The following is a 22,500-nucleotide window of genomic DNA, read 5'->3' on the forward strand; positions in this document are numbered from 1 at the left end:
CCAATGTCTCAAAAAGTACTTTTGTTTCTCTTCAGTGCATCTTTCATACTGACGTCACGCGGCAAACTCTCGGCCTTTTCTCGTTTCGTTTGTTCCTCTCTTTCTTCCACGCAACATCTGATAAAACTATGATAAAACTTCTGCTGAGTTATTTGAGATCAATTATTGCATATCAGCAGTTTCCGAGTCGAATACAAATAATCCTCCAAACAAATCATGCTCGAGCTCAATGACTGTCTGGGCTTGATCCGAGCCTTGTCCGGGTCTCGCCAATCGGCCAAGTCTCGGACTGTATCGGCTATATGGATGTTCGGCCACACGGAGCTTTCAACGCTTCCTTTCAGCTACAGAGTTCTCCTGAAGGCAGTGTTCGGTTATTCGACTCGCAGATGATAGATCAGAGATTTCAGGTATCCATCAGAACCAAGGTTGTCTCATCTCCAGACTCACTCCGGATTTCCTTGTCCGGACTGTGGGCCGAGAGGTGATCGGGTGTCGATATTATATAGTATATAGACTATCCCCCGCAAGCAAACAAATCGCAAATGCGTTAAAAGGATCAATCATTGTTAAATCGTAAACCTAGGCAGATATGCCGATTCCCTAAAGTACAAGTATAAATAGATAGACCAATCATATTTCATCCATCCCAGGACCCTCTACACCAATCCCAGTCAGGATCTCGCCGTCGGACTCGGTGAGCCTCGCCAGACAAGACTCCCGACGATAAACAGAAAAAAACCCCCATTTGTGCAACCGTTCAGTCTGTTCGCTAACCATACAGTTTGGAGAAACGGCACTGCTGTGATCATGAAATGAGAATATGTAACAACAACAACCGAAGCGTTGAGAAGAAAGCATCAAATTAAAATCATAGATGGAGTCAGGACAATTGGCCAGCCTGAATCTGCCTTCCGCGCTCATTGGGTCATTGCTCCTTGGACTCGGGTGCCGTGGATTCTGCGTCAGGCATCTCGGCATCTTCCTTGTCACCCTTCTTCTCGGAGCCGGCCTCTTCCGTCGCGCCCGGCGGGGCCTTCTCCTTCTCCTTCTCAGGTTCAGGGCCCTTAATCCACGAGCGGAATCGTTGGTTGGACTCGTCGACTTGGTCCTTGCTGAGCCCCTGCGCCCAGCTGGGGTTGTTGACAAACTTTTCCATAAACCGATCGCGCCGTCTCTCCTTGACAGCGGCCTCCTCCTTGGCGATGTCTTCAGGCGACTCTTCTGAGAGTGCCTTGGGACGCCACCACCAATCGCAGCTCCCAGGTTCGTACAGAATATGATAGCTGTTGGCACAAATCCGGATGATAAGACCATCCTGATGGACCAGCGGCCGATAGTAGCGATTATACTCCTCTTCTTGCTCAAGCTTGGGCGGCAGGTTCCGCTTCAGGAAGGGCATGCGCATCTGCGAAAATGGAACACCTTCCGTAGGGTCACGCATCGTGTAGGCGGAGACGTAGTACGACCAGCGCGCTTCCCGGCTCAGCTCTTCGTTCTCCAAGGTTGCGTCCTCGGGGGTGAGCAGTTGCACGGTGGTCTTCTTGGTTTGAGGGTTCTATAAAACGTTCAGTCAGCTTTGGACCTGCAATGACGGACCAACAGAGGGAGCACTTACATAGGTAATACGATAGATATCGCCGTCCTTGACGAGCCTCTCAACCTGCTTGCGGTACTGGATTTCTTGGTTATGTGTCGTCTCCTCCCGATCGCGCTCCTTGAAGAAGAGATTGATGATATCGGCACTGCGATCCTTGGAGTCGCCATTGAAGATGGAGCCAGCAAACTTGGCGATTCCGGCAAACATCTTTTCCAGGTTGTATAGCTGGTACCCGCTTCGCAAGTAGTAGCGGCGGAGTGTCTCCTCCAAGTGCGAGGCATCCATGTCGCCCTTGATGACCTCCTCGCACATGCGGACAATCTGTTGGTACAGATTGGCCTTTGGGTCGCAATCGTAGAAGAAGTCGGTTGGAAGCTTGTCCATGAGACCGAGGTCACGGGCGGGTTTGGGGATCAGCGCCCGGCGCACATGCTCGTGAGCGTCTTTCTCGTGCATCTTGATCCGCAAGAGTCGCGAATAGAGAATCTCGAAAGTGCGGAAGAAGCAGTAGATGTTCAAATTGGCATACAAATGATGAACCTTCTTGACGTAGGATTCATTCAGCGCGTATTCTCGCTGCAAATTGAAGTTCCCTTGCCCAGGATGTTCCATCCACTTCAGCTCCGCAACGTCAAACGCCTCAGCAGGCTCGGGGACGGGAGTTGATGGGACCAGAACAGCATCTGGGGTGCCATCACGGCTGGCGGGAGTACTGCGGTCCTTGTCCGACCGATTGGCCTTTTCACTGCGCCGCTCGAGCACATCGCGGAGGAGATCCATCTTCTTTCCATTCACGCCTTTCCGATTGCGCCAAGTCAAGACGTCTTCAGCGGCCAAGCTCTCGTCGTCACCGTCTTCCCCGGATGGAGTGTCACTCGACATCTCGTTCATGTACATGTGGAAAGTATCACGATCCATGCCATAGAAGATCGGCACAAAGTCTTTGATGAACGCCATGACCTTGGAGGGATCGGCTCCGAATCCAGCAGAGTTCCGGTCAATGAAAAGTAATAGCAACTGAGTGGCGTCGATAATGACAGCCGGGTCATCAAAGGCAAATTCGAATTGATGTCTGGGAATCTGGAATCCGCTCTTGCGTAACCCCCTGGCGTCCTCAAATTTGCTCTGAATCTCATTCTGGATATGCTTTGCCACAAATAGCTTCTTGTCGGTCGCTTTGCTGGCAATTGCTTGATGATCCAAACTGCGCCAGTACGCCTTTTGCGTTTGCTCCCGCCAGACTTTATCCCACTCACGCTGCGCCAAAAAATGTTAGTGGGTTATCTCTCAGCGTAGGTTATCCGAATAACTTACCTGACTGGCTTTCCACTCTTCGCATTTCTGCTTCAAGCGGAAGAGCACAATCGGAAGGACGTGGCACGGTCTGTCGAACATTTCACGGATGATTCGCCCTCCGCGCTGTCGGTCGTATACTTTCTTGATCACTCGCTGGTAAATAGCTTCACTCTGGCCGCCAAGACCTGGCGGAAGTTTAAAGGCCGCTCGTTCCGCCTCGGTCATCACCAGGAATTGTTGAACAATCGGTTCAATGAGCTGAATTGTGCGAGTACAGGCCTCGATATGGTGGTCATAGTCATGTCGGTCCTCTTCAATACGGTGCAAGGCATCTTCAAACTGATTCTTGCGGTGGGCCACGAAGCCAGAGTCTTCAGACTCCCAAGTGGGATGAGACGCCCATTCATCATTCAGAACACTGTAGCACAATTGGTCGCGGCCACTGCAGGGTTTCTGGCGCTCACGCTTCGGAAGGAGACGGTAGCTGGGTCCAAGGGAACGGCAGTGCGACAGGTTCACAACACCAGACTCCTGTTTGGGCTTCGTCTCAATGACCTTGTCTTCAGGTTCATCGATATGCATGAAACGCTTAAACCAGGCCATAAGCTCCGGATTCGAGCCAATATACCCAGCGGCTTTCTTGATCAGGACATTCCTGTCAATGAGGTCGGTAGAGTATAAGTTACACAATTTGAGGAACTCGTTGAACATCGACTTGTTTCCAATGTACTTTTTGACTCGATCGAAGAAGGCAAACTCTTCTTGGCTGGGCGTCATCGTCTGGCTGGGCTGGATGGGCTCAGGAAGAGCGGGTATGAGCGTCGGCGAAACAGCAGGGATCTCTGCTTGGGTTGGTTTGGTATGGTGCACTTTCGCTCTCTGCATATTTTGTGAGTTGTCACATTCAGAAATGTAACAGAGGGAAAAGCCGAGAGAAAGGGGACGCAACGTGCAAACGATATTCAAAGCAGCGACGACGTAATGTAAAGGACCAGAGGGGAGTCAAGTATGGGTCGTGAATGCAGAAGAGATCAGGCGTGTGAATGGCGCGGAATTAGATTTCGCTCACCTTGTTGGCGTTGCCAGTCTGTAGGGCTGCAGGGCGGCCCGCCTGGGCATCAGCCACCCTAGCGGCCTCAGCACCCGCGGAGGGTCCAGAAATCGAAGAGGTCATCGTCGAAGGAGCGCTAGGACCACCCCTGCGTTTCTTCCCTTCCTTGGCAGAGTCCTTGACATTAAACTGGCCCAAGGGCGGCATTTTCATATCCCGACCAGGTGTCTGTGACGGTAGGCTGCCCGCGCTTGGATAGCCGGGTTCTCCTCGCACATTGCTGATGGGGATCGCCTCTTCAGCTTGACGAGCAGCTGCTTGCTGCTTGGCGTGTGCTGCAGATTCGGGGAGAAACTGTTTGAAGTCCTCCAGCAAATCTGGTGCAGTATTGAACAACTGGGTTACCTGAGCGTAAACATCCTGAATTGGCTTTGATTCTCGTTGATATGTCTGCAGGATTTCAAGAAACTGCTTGTAGATCTCAGGTGCACTGGCGAAGCGATTCTACCAAAGGGATTGCTTTAGTGAGAGTTCTTTTGCCATTTGACACCACGTAAAAGGAACAACTAACCTTGATCTTGTTCACATAGCTGATTGCATGGTTAAACTCCACTGGTCCGCGCTTGTTCAAGTCTGCCTGCGTGCCCTGCAACATGCCTGAACCAACGCCAGCCAAACTGTTCATGGGCTGGGACAAACTAGAGGCTTGTGCAGAAGCAGGAGACACCTGCATCATTCCATGTCGTCCCATCGCAGCGGATGCGGCCGCGGCACCCTGAAGTTGTGAGACACCACGTTGGTCTTGCTGGTGGGCCATTGCTGCAGCACCCGCTGCAGCTTGCTGCTCTTGTTGGGTCGGGTAGTCAAAGTGATGATCTTGAGGTTGACCTTGTGCGCCTTGCCCGAACATGCCAGGGCCGATCATACGAGATCCAGGGGAGTAGGAAGCTGGAAGATTTCCTTGTTGTTGACCCTGGGGCTGCTGTTGCCAACCAGGTCGCGCTTGATCGTAGTAGTCAGTACGTCCATGCGAGCCCATGCCACCAGCGGGTCCCATGTCTCCCGCAGGGTCCATTGAGGGACGAGGTCGGGGCATATTCAAAGTATTCGTGCCTGAGGGGGTGGTCACACGGATCGCATCTGGATTGTCCTCTGTTCCACACTCAATGCGGTAACCTGGCGGCAGAAACGTGTTGAATCCCTGGATCAAAGCGGGATGCCCGTTGAAAAGGGTGGAGACGCGCTGAATGACTCCCGGTGTATCAATCCTGGCTTGGGTCAGCGAAGAACATTCGAATGGAACAGAACCCTTACGCTTGGCTCTTGAAATCTTTCATTATGTCCAGGAAGCGATTGTAGACGTCAGGCTGGTCCACAAAACGAACCTTGACCTGGTCCAAATAGCTAAGCGCATCCTGATGAGCTAGTCAGTATGAAGAGCTCCGGACGAGATGCAATTGAGGTGAGAAGACGGTGCTTGCAGTAGTTATCCCCGGACTGTTTACAGGTAACTGCGCATGCCGAGACTCCATCGAGGTACCAGATGTGCGAGACTTAAAGCATGATTTCCTCTGTCCCAATCCCGAATACCCGAGGAGCGAAGAGGGAAAATAATCAGATAAAAGTAAAGAAAAAAGGGTACTCACATTGAGGATAGGTTGCTGTCCCTGCGCGAGAGCTGCAACGTTTCCAGGAATTGGGCCACCCGAGCCGTTGAACATCATGCTTTGTCCAGGTGGGCCGGCCGGGTGCTGCATATACGCCCTTGGAGTGCCCTCTCCATGCTGCATCTGAGAGCCGTAGAGACCACCAGGGGCCCCAGATGGTTGCATAGCGCCTTGAGGGCCGTTTGGTGGATTTGAACCCAGATTAGACAAGAGCCCATTAGGCCCGTGAATGGAATTTGGCACTTTCGACGCCACTGGTTGATGCAGGGGAATCGACCCGGTATGACTCTGCACAGGGTGATGCTGTTGCTCACGTTGACGCTCGAGTTGCTGGCGTTCCAGCTGCTCGCGTTCGCGCTCACGCTGTTCACGTTCTCTATGGACCATTTCCTCCTGTTGTCGCTGTCTTTCGATCAACTCCCGTTCTCTTGAATCTCGCTCGCGCTCTCGGTTGAGGGACTGTGGAGAAGGGTGTTGCATTGTCTGACCGATACCCGGTAACGAGTGCCCTGTGGCGTGCGACGGAGCTCCAGGGTGTTGGCCATATGCGGGTTGATGAGGGCCACCGTGACCCTGACTCAATTCCGCTAGTCCGGGGAGGGAATGACCGGGGTTCTGGTTCGCGGGATGATAAGGACCTGGAGCAGCAAATCGTCAGCTAACAATCCAAGCTCTCGATTCAAGCACAAAATAGCAGTGAAGGCGTGTTCTAACCAGCAGGAGGCGGAAGGACTGGGCCGGCAGGTTGCGAAGATGGGCCCTGCTGAGACGGGGGGTTCTGGCTGTAAGTTCAAAAGAAGAGTCAGCGACAAGATCTCATGCGAATCATAAATGCTTGGTAGAGGAAAATACCTGAAAGAACCCAAAGGGCGAGGTTGTTGGCTCATCTGGTCCATCCCAGGGTGCGAAGGAGGGCCACCGGCAGGATGCCAGTTATCACTGCCAGAAGAGTTCATGATCTCTGCATGAACAAGATGCAAACAACAGAGTCCTGCTCCGAATTACAGGAGGAGTGTGAGGTTCTAATGTTGAAGAGGGCAAGAAAACGGTAGAGAGACTTTAGCCAAAGCTCTAGATCGGTTCTTCTTTTTTGCACTCTCGAGTGTTCTTGCTCCTGGTCATTTCACAAAGCCATCACTGTGCTGCAAAGCTTGGATTACCACAAGACAAGACTAACACAGAGGTAAAAAGACTCAGATCAGAGGAGAAGTAGAAGTATGAGCAAAAAAGCAAGGGCAACGAGTTAGAAGACCAAAAGACAGCCTCAGCCAACACAAGCAGTAGATCAGTTGGGGATGATGGTTTGCGCGCGACGGACCACGGCTGGTCTCCAAGAGACAAGGCGGAGGCTTTCAGGACGCTAACCACTTTCGTCCATAGTACATGGCCCGGGACAACGCTTTTCCGAGCTTTGCGATCACAGTCTGATTGGCTGATTGGTGGATTATTCTGCCCTCTGCTGACCTTTACCCTTTTTTCTCTTTGTGTTTGACTGTTTGACAAACTTTCATCTTTCTCTGTGGGCTTTTTCTGCCCTCTTGGCGCTAAAAGTGTCACTCAAGGGCTTTCGACGTCATTGACAGGAAGGATTCGGTGAGCACTCTAAAGACACTCTACAAAACTAGACATAGACTACTACGCCGTAGAGAGCTGCAGTCCTTGAAATAAGGTTCTTGTCTCCGTTGACTTTATAACATTGCTTTTCGAACTTGGGATAACTATGCCTGTATATCCATGATAGTTTTTAACTTAGGACAGACAAGGACCGCTGCCGATATATATGGGAAGATGGTGATTGTAATCCCTGAAAGACCGACCGACAAAGTATTACAAAACGAAGTGCTTCTAGGGCAAGATTTCATTAAGTAAAGACCAAAATATCTCCATGATCCATCTATTACACTAGATAGAAGTGTGTACTCGCATTCCGACTGAATGGTGATATTGTCACTCGTGACGCAGCCAGCATATTTGAGCTGTAGATCAGCAATACACCAAGTGTAACGCATATATTCCTCCTCGCCCAGGAAGACACGCAAAGGGCGGAAAGGACGCAATGAGCAGAGGTTGTGTTATGGGGAGAAAAGGGAAACGGTCACCACCGACTGCTTCTCGTCTTCTTTCTCTATTAAACCTCGCACCAAAACGCCCGCAAGCATCAATCATCCAAAGAGAGAGACCACACACCACTCCAACCGAAAGCTAGGAAAAAGATTCTGAATTTGGAACTGGCAACTTGGATTGTGGAACTGCGGATGCTGCTAGTAACCTCTTTTCTTCTGCACTATACTTTGCTCAAATGGATTGCCTCAAAGTCTCATTTTCTGACCCGACCATCCAATTGTGATGTAAACCTATACGGTCAATAGTCTTACAAGGCGGAGAAGACAAACAGCTGTTCCGACAGTATTAGCTCCCTTGCAAATTTTACCAGAACGACTCAGGAGGGAAAAGTAGAGCAAGGATACTCACGTTATTTGTAGCAGCAATGGCAATGCTATCCTCATAAGGATGCCAGCTCATGTGAAGAATCTTCTTGTTGAAATCGATCTGATCCGCATCGGTCTCCTTCTTCATCCGACTGCCAGGACCAGCAGGACTACCGGCCCTGGACCCATTCTTCTTGCCGTTTTTATTCATAGGTGTCGGGACACCGACCTTCTTGGCCTTGAAGGCGGACTTGTCTGCTTGCAGTACGATCTCCGTTTCCTTGCTAGGGTCCGTGGGGTAGATCATAAAGTTGTTGTTATAACTTCCAGTCATAACGTTCTCCGCATCACCCGAGAAGACCACCTCAAACTTATCAAAGATGCTGTCGTTCTCGTACGTGTCACACAATCGTGGCCGTAGATGCTCGTGGATCGGAATGGTCTTCACCGGTTGCCTCTCCATGTTGACATCCCAGATCTTGACTGTGAGGTAGTCTCTTGACACAATGTATCGGCCGTCGTGCGAGAAACGGACGTCCGAGATAGATGAGATGATTTCAGAGAAAAAGGAGCGAGACGAGGCATCTTCCTCTTGTTCAAAGACTGTCATGGAAAGTAGGGTCAGTCAAGGGTTTCCTGGATTTCATAGTGAGCGTGGACCACATACGCTTTGAATGTTCATCGCACAACGCTCGCTGCCGCATGTCGGCAAGCTTGATTGTGCCTTTCGAGCTGGCGTACATGAACCAATTGCAGCTAGTGGGATGGAACTCAGCAGCTGTGATGACCTCCGTCAGCTCTTCCATGTTTGCAGGTTTGATATCGACAATGTTAAAGCTCTGGTCTTGAATATTAAGGTTCCACAGGTTGATTCGAAGATCGTCGCTGCTGATGAAAGTCTCCCCATCACTGTTCACAGAGATGCTGTTGATGTGATATGCGTGTGCATTTGCATATGTCCTCCGAGGGACAGCTGCAACGACCGTATCATGATGTGTCATCCGTGGAAGCTTCAGAGCTGATGCATCCTTGAAGGATAAACGGGGCGCGCGCGGCGCCCCTCCACCACCAACAGCACCCGCGGGTGTAAGCTCGTTCGATAAGTTGTTCTCCGCCACCACCTTCAGCGACTTGTCAAACACCTTCCACAGTTTTATTGTTTTGTCATTCGTCGAAAGGAGGAAATGGGAAGCGTTTTGTCGTCTACACCACTTTATCTTGTTGATCTTCTCTTCGATCTCTAGTGATTTTAGGTAATCGAATTCCGGCTCGTGCGACTGAAATTCGGTGTGAAACTTATACTCGCAGGTTTTTTTCTGGTTGACTCATTAGAACCTTGTGCATCGCTGTGGTAAGAAAGGGTCGTCGCTACCGTCTCGTTCCGCTCAAACAGTACTACTCTCCCACCCTTGTCTCCTGTGGCCAGATAGTTACCGGTGTGGTCGAACTCGACAGTCGAGATGATATCCGCTGTGACATTGTTAGGATTCGGTTGTTCATTTCATTGCGGTTCAAACCGTCGTCGCGATCGAGTACCTGTGGTAATCGAGTGCACGACATAAGATTCTCATCATACCTTCTGTGATATCTTCCACATCGCCTTTGTCACCAAAGCATCTATTTCAAAATAGTCAGTGGCTTAGTCTGCGAAACGAACGCATGAGCGTAGGTGCAACGCCAGGACATCGGTAGAACCCATCCTTCCCGTCCAGATACCCATTCTTGAGCACCATTGGACATGAAGGAAGCAATCAATGATTGACGCAGCTTAGACCATGGAGCCCGCTATGACGAAAGATCTATGCGCTAGGGACTCACTGTGTGAACTTCCAGGTAGGTGAACCTGGCTCCCGGTCTACCATTTTCCTTCAGATACCACCCTTGACTAGGGTAGTTTAACGAATCCGAGGTAGAAGAGATCTATAATCCTGGGCTCAGGATCTTGATAACAATTCTTGATGCGAACGGGACAGATGGGATCCGACGTTGTGGTCCAGGAAAGGAGGTTGATATTTTTTTTCTTGGTTCTATTTTGCTCTTGTTGTTTCGGCCAGGAATGATAGCGGCTATGACGACCAGGTCCGATGGAGAAGCGAGCCTCGAGTGGGGAAATCAATGAGGAGCGAGACGGGTTAAGACTGGTTCTATCAGTAGATATAGAAGGGCGAGGGGAGGAAAGTGCGGGAGGATTGCGACGTCAGACAGGATTTAGTAAGGCAGAGAGACCCTTGTTCGTAAGTAGGTGACTTTTTGCAGGCTGAAGACGACAAATGATTGACAGCCTGGGCTGATTGAGGTCAAGAAGAGGGGTGAGTGGAGTAAAAAATTCGGTGTATTAGATGCAGTCAGCCCTTTTCTGTCCTGTTTTAATTGATTTTCTGAGGACGAGCTGAAGAGGAGAGGATATCGAAAATAGCCAAGCAACAACAGACGAGAGAGTCTGTTGGAGAAGCTTGGGAAGCAAGAGAGCCGGTGAGTGGGAGGGGAAGAGATAGGTTAGGTTAGGTAGAACGATTAGGTCAGTTCCGACAGAGAGAGAGAGAAGAGAGAGACACGACAGTACCAGTACCTTAGTCAAGGTGTTGAGGTGAGGCAGCGGTGGAGACGCGGGCAAACTGCTAGTACTACTAAGACTACCTTAGACTACAGCACCGCAGAGACGCCCAACTACGCTGACATCAACCACTTGGTCGTTGTAACTCTGTATCTTTCTACCATGGCTGGATTCGACAGCTCAAGATCGCAGTCATTCAACCTAGCACCATTTCTGATTTTATTTTTCAGGAACAGCTTTCATTCCTGCAGTTCTAAAAAGAGCTTGTCTGTTTCTTCCTAATGTCATAAACCCTGTGGTCCAGCCCACATGGCAATGCGATGATCCCATTTGGCTATTTTGATGAATCTCAGCCTATTTAGACCATTTAAAGACGACTGTCACAAACTCATCTTTGAAGATGTCATTGTCGTATATTCATTACTGACTTCGAAACTGCTAACCTTCCAGTCGTCATGAAATGATGGCCTGAGGCTCGTCACATGCCTTCCTGTACATTCCGACTCCATTAAGCCGAGAAGCATAGGCGATCGATCGTCATCACTGTTACTCTTCTGCTTGACAATCATCTGCTGATATCCTTTGCTCAACTGATTTCACTTTAACTAGGATTTAATTTCCGTCGTGCGTCCGCCAGCAACCCCTTGAATGTGCACGGGTTGTCGCACAGATAATCCCCGCCATTGACCATGTCAGACAACAGCGCGAAGCGGGGCACTGGCGAGAAATCCCCCAACGACCCCAGAAAACAGGGCGACTCTCGCAAGAGCGACGCAGAGAATCAAAACACTCCGTCTCTCGCTAATCGCATCCAGAATTCCGCAGCGGGTCTGGCAAGGAGTGCTTTTAACGCAACCGGCTCATCCGCAGATGCAGCGCATGTGCTGGGCAGCGGCAGCAAAGCCAGACCGTCGTCCTCGGCATCGTCCTCTGCCCTAGCAGCAGCAGAACAGTACAGAGAGAACGCGACTCCTACTTCGTCGAATCGAGCTTCGGCCAATCACCCTGCGGCGTCATTTCGGTCATCGTCGACAGGTCAACAGGGTGCATTCGAGCTCCCACCCCTAACCGAGGATGAATTTCAGCGCACATACGACGAAAGCCAAGTACACAGCAACATCGACTTCTTACCCTCGACAGAAACAGAAGCAGACACAGGAAAAGGCAAAGGCAAAGCAAGCAAAACACCCTCTCCCTTCTCAAATATCGAGCCCTTGTCCGCATCCTCGAGCCTGAACACCGCCTGGCAAAACGCCCTGCCCACGACCGCTACCACTCTCCCATCCGACGGCGAAGCCGTCGTGTCCCTCCTCTCAGATGTGTCCTTCGACCCCGAGTTCCCCTCCACCGCCGGAGAGCCCTTCGAACCCATCGAGACTGAGCTCCTCCCGCCGCAACTGACACCATCAGAGATCAAAATGATCGAGTCCTTCCGCCGCCACGCCGCGCTCGAGACCTCGACGTTGACGCCGGCTACGGAACCGTTCTTGCAGACACACAGACTCACATCCTTCAGTCTCGTCCCGGACATCGAGTCAGTCCTCAATAGCGTCCCAGCTGCGCAGGGTACGGACGCCACGGCGCTGCGGGATGCCGTTCTGATGGGTCTACCGGGTGCGGCGGAGTGGATTGCTGTCGAGGAGCGATACCATGATGAAGTCTGGGGATACCTGCGGCCGACACTGGAGGCGGCGGCCAAGGAAATGGAGGCGGATAAGGAGCAGGGCGCTCCCGTAGGGGACGGGCCCGCTGTTAGACGGTTAAAGATGATTTTGAGGCATATGCAAACCTGATATATACGTCAGACGGAGTCTTACCTTGTTCAGGGGGAACGTTTGCCTTGATATTAGGCTTGGATCTTCGTTGTACAATATTTACCGATAACTGATGTAACAATACTCACGCTGTCTAGTTGGCGGAATAATTTTCACCAAGCGTAAAGAGAGCTCTTAGAGATGTACAGCTGGAAATGAATCTTGAAGATATGCGAATTGTATCTTACAGACTAATAAGCTAATCATATAAGCATCAGGTGATATCATCCCTGCATCTCATCACAAAAAAAAAAAAAAAATATAGTACCACGTAACAGGACGTCAAATCAAATCAAAAGGGGTATGTATCAGAAGCCCAGAACGGTCGCAGCATGGGTTTTTGTCTTTCCCTATACTCAAATATATGTCTCATATCCACCTCTATATCGCACACACTTAGAACTCCAGGCTGGGAGTCTGGCCCTTGACCCGACCGATGACGATCTGGGCAGCGTACTTGGGGATGACTTCGTCGTCGTGAAGCATAGCAAATTCTGGGAGAATTGTTAGCATTGGTACCTGATGGTTAGAGGGCGGAGATGACATACCTTCCGTAGCATCACGGCCCATGAAGTTGTAGAGGGCATTGGCACCGCCGGGGTGCTCATCAAGCCAGTTGGTCACGTCTAAGACAACACCCTTAACAACGATCCAGAGGTCATCCTTCTTGTTGTGCTTGGCAACCTCCTCCATGGTGTACTCCTTCTCCGGAATCTTGAAGTTGGAGATGTCGTTGGGCTTCGAGGCCTCGGCAGCGGCGGCGGGGGCGGGGGCGCCCTGACCGCCAGTCTGGACAGTCTCAGGGGCAGCAGGCAACTGAGCACCGCCAGCGCCGCTGCCGTTCCACTCGACGGAGATCTTGCCGGGGGTGGAAGGATCGATGTGCAAAGAAATTTGGCCCAGACGCTGTTGGGCGGTGGTGGAGCCGGAAGTCAGCTTCTTGAACAGGTATTCGCTGGCACTGTCACCAGCAACACGACCGTACACAACGCAGCCCAGCAGAGAAGAACCACCAAGACGGTTGGCACCGTGGACACCACCCGCAAGCTCACCGCAAGCGTAGAGACCATCGAAAGGCTTCTTCTCGGAGTTGAGGACCTGAGCGTGCTCGTTGATCTCGATACCACCCATGGTGAAGTGCAAGACAGGCTCCATGAGGGCAACATGGAATTCATCGTTGATGTCAAAGGGCAGGTTGTGGAAGAAGCGCTTGCCCCAGGGGTCCTTCTTCTTGCCCTCAGCGATGAGGTTGTACTCATCGAAAGTCTTCTTGAGAGCAGCCTCGCCACAGCCGATCTCCTTGGCCAACTCCTTGCCGGTCATTTTCTTCATCAGACCACGGCCGGAGTAGTGACGGGTGTGGAAGTCCAAAACATTAGAGGCCTTGCTGTTGAGGATCAGGCGGATGGGCCACTTGCCCTTCTCCTTCTCCTTCCACATCTGGCCCGAGACGTAGTCACGGTGGCCCAGCTCGTCAGAGAAGCGCTGTCCGTCCGAGTTGAGCAGGAGACCACCCTCACCACGGAGGGCCTCAGCAGCAAGGAACTTGAACTTGGCGGTGGGATCCTTCGGGTCAACCAGACCGGTAGGGTGCACCTGAACCTTGTCCATGTCAATACCGTTGGCGCCGATAGCCATCAGCATCTTCTGACCATCACCTGTGGCATGAGTGCCGTTGGTGCTGGACAGGCCGAAGGTGTCGGGACGGTGTTGTTTCAGGAGAGAGCCGTCGCCAAAGTCGGCAGCGTAACCACCAGTAGCCAAGATGACGACTCCGTCTGCGGTCTTGGTCTGGCCGTTCAGCTCGTAGGTGACACCGGTGACTGTGTCTCCAGACTTGTTGACGGAGGTGACACGAGCCTTCTTGACGATTTGTACTCGCTCAGGCTCCTTCTCGCTGAGCTCTTCTAACCGCTGCATGAGAGCGTATGTAATGGCCATACCAGGAAATTTGGCATCGTGGCCACGGTGTGTACGGGGCTGGGAATGACCACTTCACGGGCATTAGCAACCGAACAAATAAAGAATTGCAAAGATGGCAAACGCAAGGCAATGATTTCACTCACCCAAGACGAGAAACAAGAGTGAGGTCGAGGTTGAAAACATCCTGCAGCCATTCAACCGCAGCAGCGGACTTGTATGTAAGGACCTTAATCAGCTCAGGACGAGCCTTGTCCCGGGCAGATTTAAGGGTATCTTCGTAGAAAGTCTTGACGCTGTCCTGAATCCCCAGCTCGACTTGCGTACGGGTGAGGGCACCGTTGATACCGGAAGTAGCCTTGGTGGAGTTGCCACCGAAGAAGGCTGATTGAATTAGCCTCTCGTAACGAATTTGCGCTCTTGAAGATGAATTCCAAGGAACACTTACCCTGCTTGTCAAGAACGAGGACATTGCCTCCGTTCAGGTAGACGGTGTGGGCGGCACTCAGACCGGACACTGAGAGACGAGACAATGGTCAGCCAGAAAGCCCGGGCCAAATCGAATAATGCGGGGAAAGCTATCACTCACATCCACCACCAACGACGATGACTCGGGGAGAAGTGGCCATCTTTGTGTATATGAGAAAAATGTAGGGAATAAAAACAACAGCGAGAAGGTTAAGGATGGGGAAAGGGGAAATCAGAAGATGGGGAAAGAGGATTTAAAGCATGAAGGGGAGAAAGGCTCTGGATGGGAAGTGGGCAGGATCCGGGGTTCAGAAGCCGACAGCACATTGGCTGTTATTCGGCCGAGGCACAGACTGTATGGTAACTGCGGATACAGCAGTGGGCCAGCACTCTTGGAATCCGACCGAGGACGCTTGGTAGTTTGGTCGTGATGGATATGAGAATGGGTCTCTTCAAGAGTAATGGTCAATTACGATCATTCTGGTTTGTCCATTTGTATTGGAAGTAGTGGATATCTGTTGAATTGACATCTCTATCATGAACAGCTGAGGGAATCTGGATACAACACGAAACATAGGTACATAAGAACTGGATTCACACTCAAACAGATAGTCCTCCTCATCCCTGTCAATGTCCATCACATGCGAGAAAATATCAGCTACTCTACAAAGTAGACTATGCCTCCTTATTATTATTGGCCTTGGGTAGGGGAAAATGCCATGTAATCGTCACCCACAGTCACCAGGACCAGGTGCTGTTTCTCCGCATCAGCCTACCCCAAGGGATTTTCACATGCTCTTCAAGAACCCAAGTCAGCTGTCGTTTTGTCTTCGCTTTTTCCATTCGTAGACGGAGACGACACGTTTAAAGTAACTGCTAAGAATTTTAGTCTGATAGAATGCTTGATAATTCGAGCTATGTAAATGGTCAGGTGCAATACCTGGACTTATTCTACCAACGGACAGAGAGGTGTATGAGGAACAGTATCTGAGCTGAAGAGATTCAGCACAAAGTATATTACGACCTTGCTTTTTGCCGGAATTATTCTACTACTGCTACACTCATCATGTCATATCCTTGAAGATTGTCAGACCATTATGTCCGCTACTTAAACTGTGCAAGATGCAGCATCAGCCAAATGACGGCAGAGCAAAGCTCACATTGTCGTACCTCGGACCGAGAAAGCACCTCTCCAGTATGGCATGACCGTATGATAAGCGCATTAAGCCCAGCTCCATTCAACTACATTCATATCCATTTATCTACCATCCCGTCAACCTTATCTTGCGCAGTAGAAAATAATCATGGCCCCACGATATTGAGCTCAACGCTTCCACGCTCAAACAGACAACCCCCCAATCCAGGGTACTGACAGTACGCATCGGCAATTGGTCACGTGTATTCGCTCGGCAACCATTATCCCTTTTGAGGCAAGCAATGACCTCATACTGTCCAGCGGCCAGAATTCCTGACATAATCATGTCGCCTATTGAAGTTACTGTTTTGGGTATCCAACAGCCGATCTACTGAATCCAAGATTTATGAGAACAAGACATAGGACTGGGTACTTGGATGCTTTAGCAGCTTCTTACTCTGTATATCGTCTATCTATCTGGATAAGCATCAGCATTGATGCGATTTTGTGATATATGATTTGTCGACAAGGGTACTTGTTGATACGCTCTCGGTGTTACTTCTCCGGAGCCACTCAAGTTGGTTGGGATTGTGGAAGGGAAGGACGGTCTCGGGAAACTTTGGCCGGGTATAATGCCTTGCGACAGCTTGCTCGGATATCAAAGATCGAGTCGGCCGATATTCTGGAACGGATATGCAGCCAGAACATTCTAGTTGGAGATCGTTGTTGCTGTTCGGTGAGGTATAACGTAGTGACCGTACATCATTTATGATACCTTAAAATAGTCAAAATGCAAACTAGATCTCATCAATCCATCCATGTCACGCTCTTGGTGACAAGAAACTCTTCCAGCCCCTGAGCAGCGTTGAATCGGCCCCATCCACTGTTCTTCACACCACCGTGTGGCAGGACAGGTTCGTCATGAATAGTCATACTGTTGATGTGTACGGCACTGCAATCTATCAGTATTGTAGAGGGACTGACATGGTACCAAAGTACTGACCCAGATTGTATCTTCTTGGCGATCGCCAACCCCTTCCTCAGATCTTCGGTGAAAACGGCCGCGGACAATCCATAGCCACTGCTGTTGGCGATGCGAATCGCTTCCTCGTCGCTGTTGACCACCATGCATGCTGCCAGCGAGGCAAAGGCTTCTTCCTGCCATACCTCCATGTCTTCCTTCACGCCTCCAAGAAGTACCGGTGCCATGCGCACACCCGATTCTCCCACTGTCTCGTCAACTGACCCGTTGATGAGGTGAGCGCCTGATTCGAGAGCTCTGTCGATTATGCCCTCCACACGCGTCTTGGAGGCGACGTTGACCAATGTCGGAGGCGGGGCGGAAGGGTCGAGGTTCGATCCGAGGGCTTTCTTCAACGCATCCATGAACGCCGGCGCAATGGACGAGTGAATGAGGATTCTGTCAGTGGACATGCAAATTTGGCCAGACTAAGCCACAGGAGTTAGCTTATGAGTGCAAAGCGTATGTATGAGGTAGTCGTGAAGGTTCATACGTTCAAGAACGCGCCCGCCAGAACCGCCTTGACAGCGGTTTCAATGTTCGCATCTTCGCAGACAATAGCGCTATTCTTTCCTCCCAGTTCCATCAAACAGGGTTTCAGGTTCTGGCCACATGCGCGAGCAATCTTGCGCCCCACAGCCGTGCTACCGGTGAAATTGATCTTTCGCACCGCCGGGTGCTCGATCATAGCATTGACAACTTCGGGGGCGTCTTGAGGACGGCATGATATGAGGTTGAAGCAGCCCGCAGGTAGGCCGGCATCTGCAAACGCACGTGCGATTGCCCAGTATGAACACGGGGAGAGTTCAGACGATTTCAGAACGGTGGTGTTACCGGCTGCGAGTGCGCAAGCCGCGGACCGAATGCCGAATACATACGGAGCGTTCCTTTGCCATGGAAGACTGTTAGCGCAGGCTTATAATATAGCCATCACAGACTATCAAGGCCTAATGGTACTGTATGCCAACCTACCATGGAACAATTCCCAGAATCACCCCCATAGGCTCCTTATAAATGATTGCACTTTGACCCTCCTCCTCAACAACCGGCACACTCCCGCAAATCGAAGTGATGCGCCCAGCAATTTCCCTCAGCATGCGAATACCCAGCGGGACGACGAAGAACTGCGATGCGCCGACATCAGCACCCATCTCGGTGCGCATATACTCGGCATTCTGGACCAGGCGACTCTCCAGTATGTCGGCTGCCTTGAGCAGGATGTCTCTGCGAACGGTCGGTTTGGTCTGCGACCATGCTGGGAAAGCGGCCTCGGCGGCCTCGACCGCGCGCAGGGCGTCTTGGGGAGTAGCACTGGCTGTAGCCCAGCAGGGTTTGTTGGTGTAGGGGCTGATCACGTCAAAGGTTGTAGAGGTGACTTCCTCCTTGCCGTTGATAATCAGTGGAATCACGGAGGGAGGGGCAGGTGCGCTGCTTTCATCGTTCGAGGCCATTTTCTGGGATAGTAAGATCCTCAGATCCTAGTGAAGAGAACTGTTCCTGGGTTGATAGGGCGATTGACGACGATGAACATAACTTTCTCGACTTGGGATATAATTGAATGAGTGCTACTGTACGAGACAGGCCGAGTGAGGGGAAGGCACTGGATACCTATCGAAGAAAGTAGCACAGAACTAAACCAATAATATTATTATATTCTGAGGGTGTACCTTATGCTAAAAGGTGCTCCAACTCGGCTATTATTCATTGCTCTTGAATGTCTTCCTCTTTTGTTCACAAAATAATGTCGAACATAAACTCACTGTAGATCTCAATACTCCACCTGATGCAACTCAATTTGACAATAGGCAAAACAGTGCAGACTGTGCAGTTCCCTTTTTACGATATCATTATTAATTAAAAGTGAAGCCATGTTCTATTGTAGATACTCTGTAGATAAAATGGCAATAAGGAATGGTCTTCAATAATCATATCTGCGTCTGCATATCATTCCAAAAGGAAAAAAGCTGAGGTAAACATGTGTTGCTTTTTCCCCTGTCTCCCACATGGACGTTTTAACAGTCGCCAGAAAATTGGCGATAGTCCGAGCCCAGCGCTGATCAGGAACAGTCTTGGTGTCTCGCAGATGGCAAGACATTCTTCCAATGGCCGATAGAATAGATCTCCCGGACTATTGAATCTTGAGGAGGGATATGTTTTAGAGACTCGGTGTAAATCTATCAACCAAGCATCAGCCCCATCCGGGCTTCTCTTTCTCTTCATCCTTCGACCCGATTAACTCTCAATTAACCTTCTAGAGTATCGGGGGCGTCGATCTTGCCGGACAATCCATGGTTATGAGCAAATGACGGGCTGCTAAACCTCGGTAGTTGGACCCCATTACCCACACCGAATGGGGTGATGGCGTACGTTCGTTCGCCGACTGCCATGGAGGGAGCGATCTTGTTCTCAAACGTGGAGCTGCAGCGCCCCCAAGCGAATGAGAACCGTGAATAGCGCCAAGGTTCAATAGACGTCCCGCTTAGTGGAGCTGAGCACTTGAGGCATTCAGAAAAGAGTGGAAGCCCACTCCGCCCTCATGGATCGTGAATTCGTGATGAGAGCCGAGAATGGAAACAACATGGAAATACCATCCAATCATGAATATCGCATCATTTCGTGATGGTGGGGCAGAGAGGACAATCGATGTCAGCGGTCGCTGACTCGCAAGGTTGAAGTCGAAGACGCTTTTTCCAGATGAAGAGATGATTGTCTTGTATCTATCAGATGTGCCTGACTACGACCTTGTTATTTGATAAGTTCTTGAACAGATCAGTGGATAACATCATAAAGCGACTATTGATTCTCTTTTCTTTTTCTCCCCTCACAGATTGCAGATCATCAGCTTCATGTATGGGATCAATTTGCCTCAGGGCCAACCGATCTGAGTTTTATCCCCCGGACAGGAGCAAATGACACCGTTTTAGGAAGGACGACGGCCTTCCTCCCAAAGCAGCAGCACCATTATCATCCCATGTGGTAAAATCACATCTCGGGGCGTGATGTGGTGTGATGTCGGAATCAATGATCGGACTGACCTAGCCAGAAGCGTCCCTGAGATGACTGTGCAATCTCCTGCTGTCCAGCATCATTCTGATGTCGAGCAATGGCAATTCTGTGGGAAGAGATAGAGTCTGACATGCATGCCAGTTTTATGGATCCCGGCGCCATGAACATGGCTCTTTCGGCATTTCATTTCCTCAGCTCGACAACAGGGTCCACCTTTCCCATGAGGATCGTGTTGTTCGAAAATAAGAAGCATATCTACACACTAATAGGGTTACATTCGGACTGCCGGAGGGGTGTCCTGAATCCTGGATGGATTTTCTACTCGCTTGTTGATCTTCCTACCCCATGCAGCGGTGGAGCCAATATTTTCCACTGCCACGAGGGTGCCTGGTTCCTAGAGGAACGGTTCAAATTGCGTGTCAAATCAATAATTCGCCCGTTCCCGAGAAATTTGATCCTGTCGCGCCTTGCTCATCCCGCTGCTGAGTTCCCGTCGAGGCCAGTCACAACCATGCATGCATGCACCAGGGAGAGTTGAAATCTGCTCTTGTCTGGTGATTTCATTGCCTTAGACTGGCGCATGTACTTGGTTTGCTACAGGATATTGGACCACTTTTGCTTTTTGTGCTCGTCCATGGCTAGTGGATCGTCCTTGCAAATCACTTAACAGTCGCACGGATCAGGAAAGAGATGATGCTGCAGTATCTTGTTGGTCACTGAAGACCCATCTGCACAACCTCTGCCCCATTCACTTATCCAGTGATACTGCCAGTGTCGATATGCGATAGACTACATAAAACATGGTGCATTGTCTTCTCCCCGGTCACCTTTGCTCCTTTTTCTTCCCAAGATTCCCGTCTTCCTCCAGCCAGTCTCTACACAGCGATATACGGCTGCTGTCTGTCCTGGAGTTATACATCGTGTCATTGAACTTCCTCTTCTTCGTCGTTCCTTTTTGATAGTGTACCTTGCTTGATAGTCTTGCATGTTTACATAACGCGACTTCAATCTGCCCTGACTACGGTCGTCCATTCCTTGAAATCACAGATCCCAGATCGATCTTGACCCTACTGAAATTATCATTCCTTACCGGTTACCATAGTCAACCCAAAATGGCGATCACTTCTAGAGGGAAGAGTATGATTGCCATTGTGTCGGTGTTAGTCGGCCTTTCGGTACTCGCCGTCATCCTCCGTGTCTTTGCGAGAATCAAACGGAGAGTCAAACTTGGAGTAGATGATTACTTATGCTTCTTGTCTATTGTTATGTTGATTGCCATGGAGATTGAATTGGTTCTCTGTAAGTCCCATCTCGCCCAGCGCTTCAAACCAGTGCTGACCGCATGTGACAGGGGTTGCCATTGGAGGAAATGGGCAACATCAAGCAGATTTGGACATGGAAACGATGATGAACTTCGGCAAGGTCAGTAACACATTTTACTTTGTCACCTCCTTCCAGCTGTCTTGCTAAGTCTTACCGGTTAGATCTTCTTGTCGAATCAGTTCACCTACTTCATACTATGTCCTGCTATCAAGATCTCCATCATCTGCTTCTATCGTCGGCTATTCAACACAAAAAGTTTCCAACTAGTGACATTCGCTCTCAATGTCCTCATCGCCAGCTGGGGAGCAGGTATTTTCCTTGCTTGTGCCCTACAGTGCCGTCCTCTCAGAGCGTACTGGGACAAAAGCATCGACGGTCACTGTTTTGACGGGAACAAGTTCTTCATCGTCAACCAGGCCTTCAACGTCGTCATGGATTTCGTCATATTGGCCCTGCCCATTCCCATGATCTGGGGCCTACAAAGAGCATGGCAGGACAAGCTCGCCTTGAACGGCGTATTCGCCCTAGGTGCCTTTGTCTGCTTCGCTAGTATCTACCGGATCGTCGTGCTCTTCTGGATCGAAACATCCGATACGACCTTTACCGTCTACCAGGCCACGCTTTGGACGCATATCGAGCCGTCCATCGGCCTTATCTGCTCTTGCCTCCCCATCATCCGCGGGCTCTTTCCGAAACTCAAGCTGTCCGGTAGCCGCAAGTCTACGGCTCCTTACTACATCAAAACTGACTACACTGGCTCTCACCTCGCCACTCTGTCCAGCCCGAAGTCCCCTGCGTCCGCCTACTTTAAGATGGAGGAGGGTCTCATTTCCCGAGCCACTAGCGATACCGAGGTCTCGCCGGACGATTACCTCAGCCCTAAGGACATTGCAGTTCGAACAGACATCAAGATCAGTCAGGACGCTGCGTCTCTCAGGTCACAAACTTGAGAACTTGTGATTGCTTACGCCGACATATACGCAATAAAGGAGAGTGATTGGCTCCTTCCGAAAGACATTCGCGGACCAAGTTCTGCCGTCCTGTCCAACGTCGACAAACTAGGAGAGTCCTCTCCAGTGTTTCGCCGGACTGTGACACCCAGAACTATGCAGTCCACCTCTCCAGATAGCGAGGAATTAAAAATCCTCGCCCCTACCTCACAGCTCCCGGTCCGGGCGCCCGATTCGTGAGATTTTGATGGCCTTGACGCGATCGG

At 50.6% G+C, this 22,500-nt stretch overlaps 5 protein-coding genes across 5 annotated transcripts; 2 read left to right on the top strand and 3 right to left on the bottom strand.

Annotated features, from left to right (window-relative positions):
- Nucleotides 1-928: 928 nt before the first annotated feature.
- On the bottom strand, nt 929-9,905 carry Aspvir_002995 (transcriptional regulatory protein sin3; the record flags this gene model as incomplete). The annotated part of the gene is made up of 15 exons (XM_043274584.1): nt 929-1,558; nt 1,619-2,857; nt 2,915-3,775; nt 3,966-4,451; nt 4,519-5,215; nt 5,262-5,362; nt 5,594-6,252; nt 6,329-6,396; nt 6,467-6,553; nt 7,990-8,009; nt 8,087-8,646; nt 8,711-9,359; nt 9,416-9,513; nt 9,620-9,660; nt 9,862-9,905. 15 exons carry the CDS (start codon nt 9,903-9,905, stop codon nt 929-931), a joined length of 6,240 nt encoding a protein of 2,079 aa, XP_043130519.1.
- A 1,381-nt stretch (nt 9,906-11,286) lies between these two features.
- Aspvir_002996 (uncharacterized protein) lies at nt 11,287-12,390 on the top strand (the record flags this gene model as incomplete). The annotated part of the gene is made up of 1 exon (XM_043274585.1): nt 11,287-12,390. One exon carries the CDS (start codon nt 11,287-11,289, stop codon nt 12,388-12,390), a length of 1,104 nt encoding a protein of 367 aa, XP_043130520.1.
- A 417-nt stretch (nt 12,391-12,807) lies between these two features.
- On the bottom strand, nt 12,808-14,960 carry osm1 (putative fumarate reductase Osm1; the record flags this gene model as incomplete). The annotated part of the gene is made up of 5 exons (XM_043274586.1): nt 12,808-12,905; nt 12,960-14,404; nt 14,478-14,715; nt 14,780-14,848; nt 14,921-14,960. The coding sequence occupies 5 exons, from the start codon at nt 14,958-14,960 to the stop codon at nt 12,808-12,810; spliced, it is 1,890 nt and encodes a 629-aa protein (XP_043130521.1).
- A 1,781-nt stretch (nt 14,961-16,741) lies between these two features.
- Nucleotides 16,742-18,406, bottom strand: Aspvir_002998 (aldehyde dehydrogenase; the record flags this gene model as incomplete). The annotated part of the gene is made up of 4 exons (XM_043274587.1): nt 16,742-16,886; nt 16,938-17,383; nt 17,449-17,857; nt 17,928-18,406. The coding sequence occupies 4 exons, from the start codon at nt 18,404-18,406 to the stop codon at nt 16,742-16,744; spliced, it is 1,479 nt and encodes a 492-aa protein (XP_043130522.1).
- Nucleotides 18,407-21,073: 2,667 nt separating this feature from the next.
- On the top strand, nt 21,074-22,234 carry Aspvir_002999 (uncharacterized protein; the record flags this gene model as incomplete). The annotated part of the gene is made up of 3 exons (XM_043274588.1): nt 21,074-21,260; nt 21,313-21,383; nt 21,446-22,234. The coding sequence occupies 3 exons, from the start codon at nt 21,074-21,076 to the stop codon at nt 22,232-22,234; spliced, it is 1,047 nt and encodes a 348-aa protein (XP_043130523.1).
- Nucleotides 22,235-22,500: the final 266 nt, after the last annotated feature.

This window comes from Aspergillus viridinutans (assembly GCF_018404265.1).
Source record: "Aspergillus viridinutans IFM 47045 DNA, scaffold_13, whole genome shotgun sequence".
Lineage (NCBI taxonomy): Eukaryota > Fungi > Ascomycota > Eurotiomycetes > Eurotiales > Aspergillaceae > Aspergillus > Aspergillus viridinutans.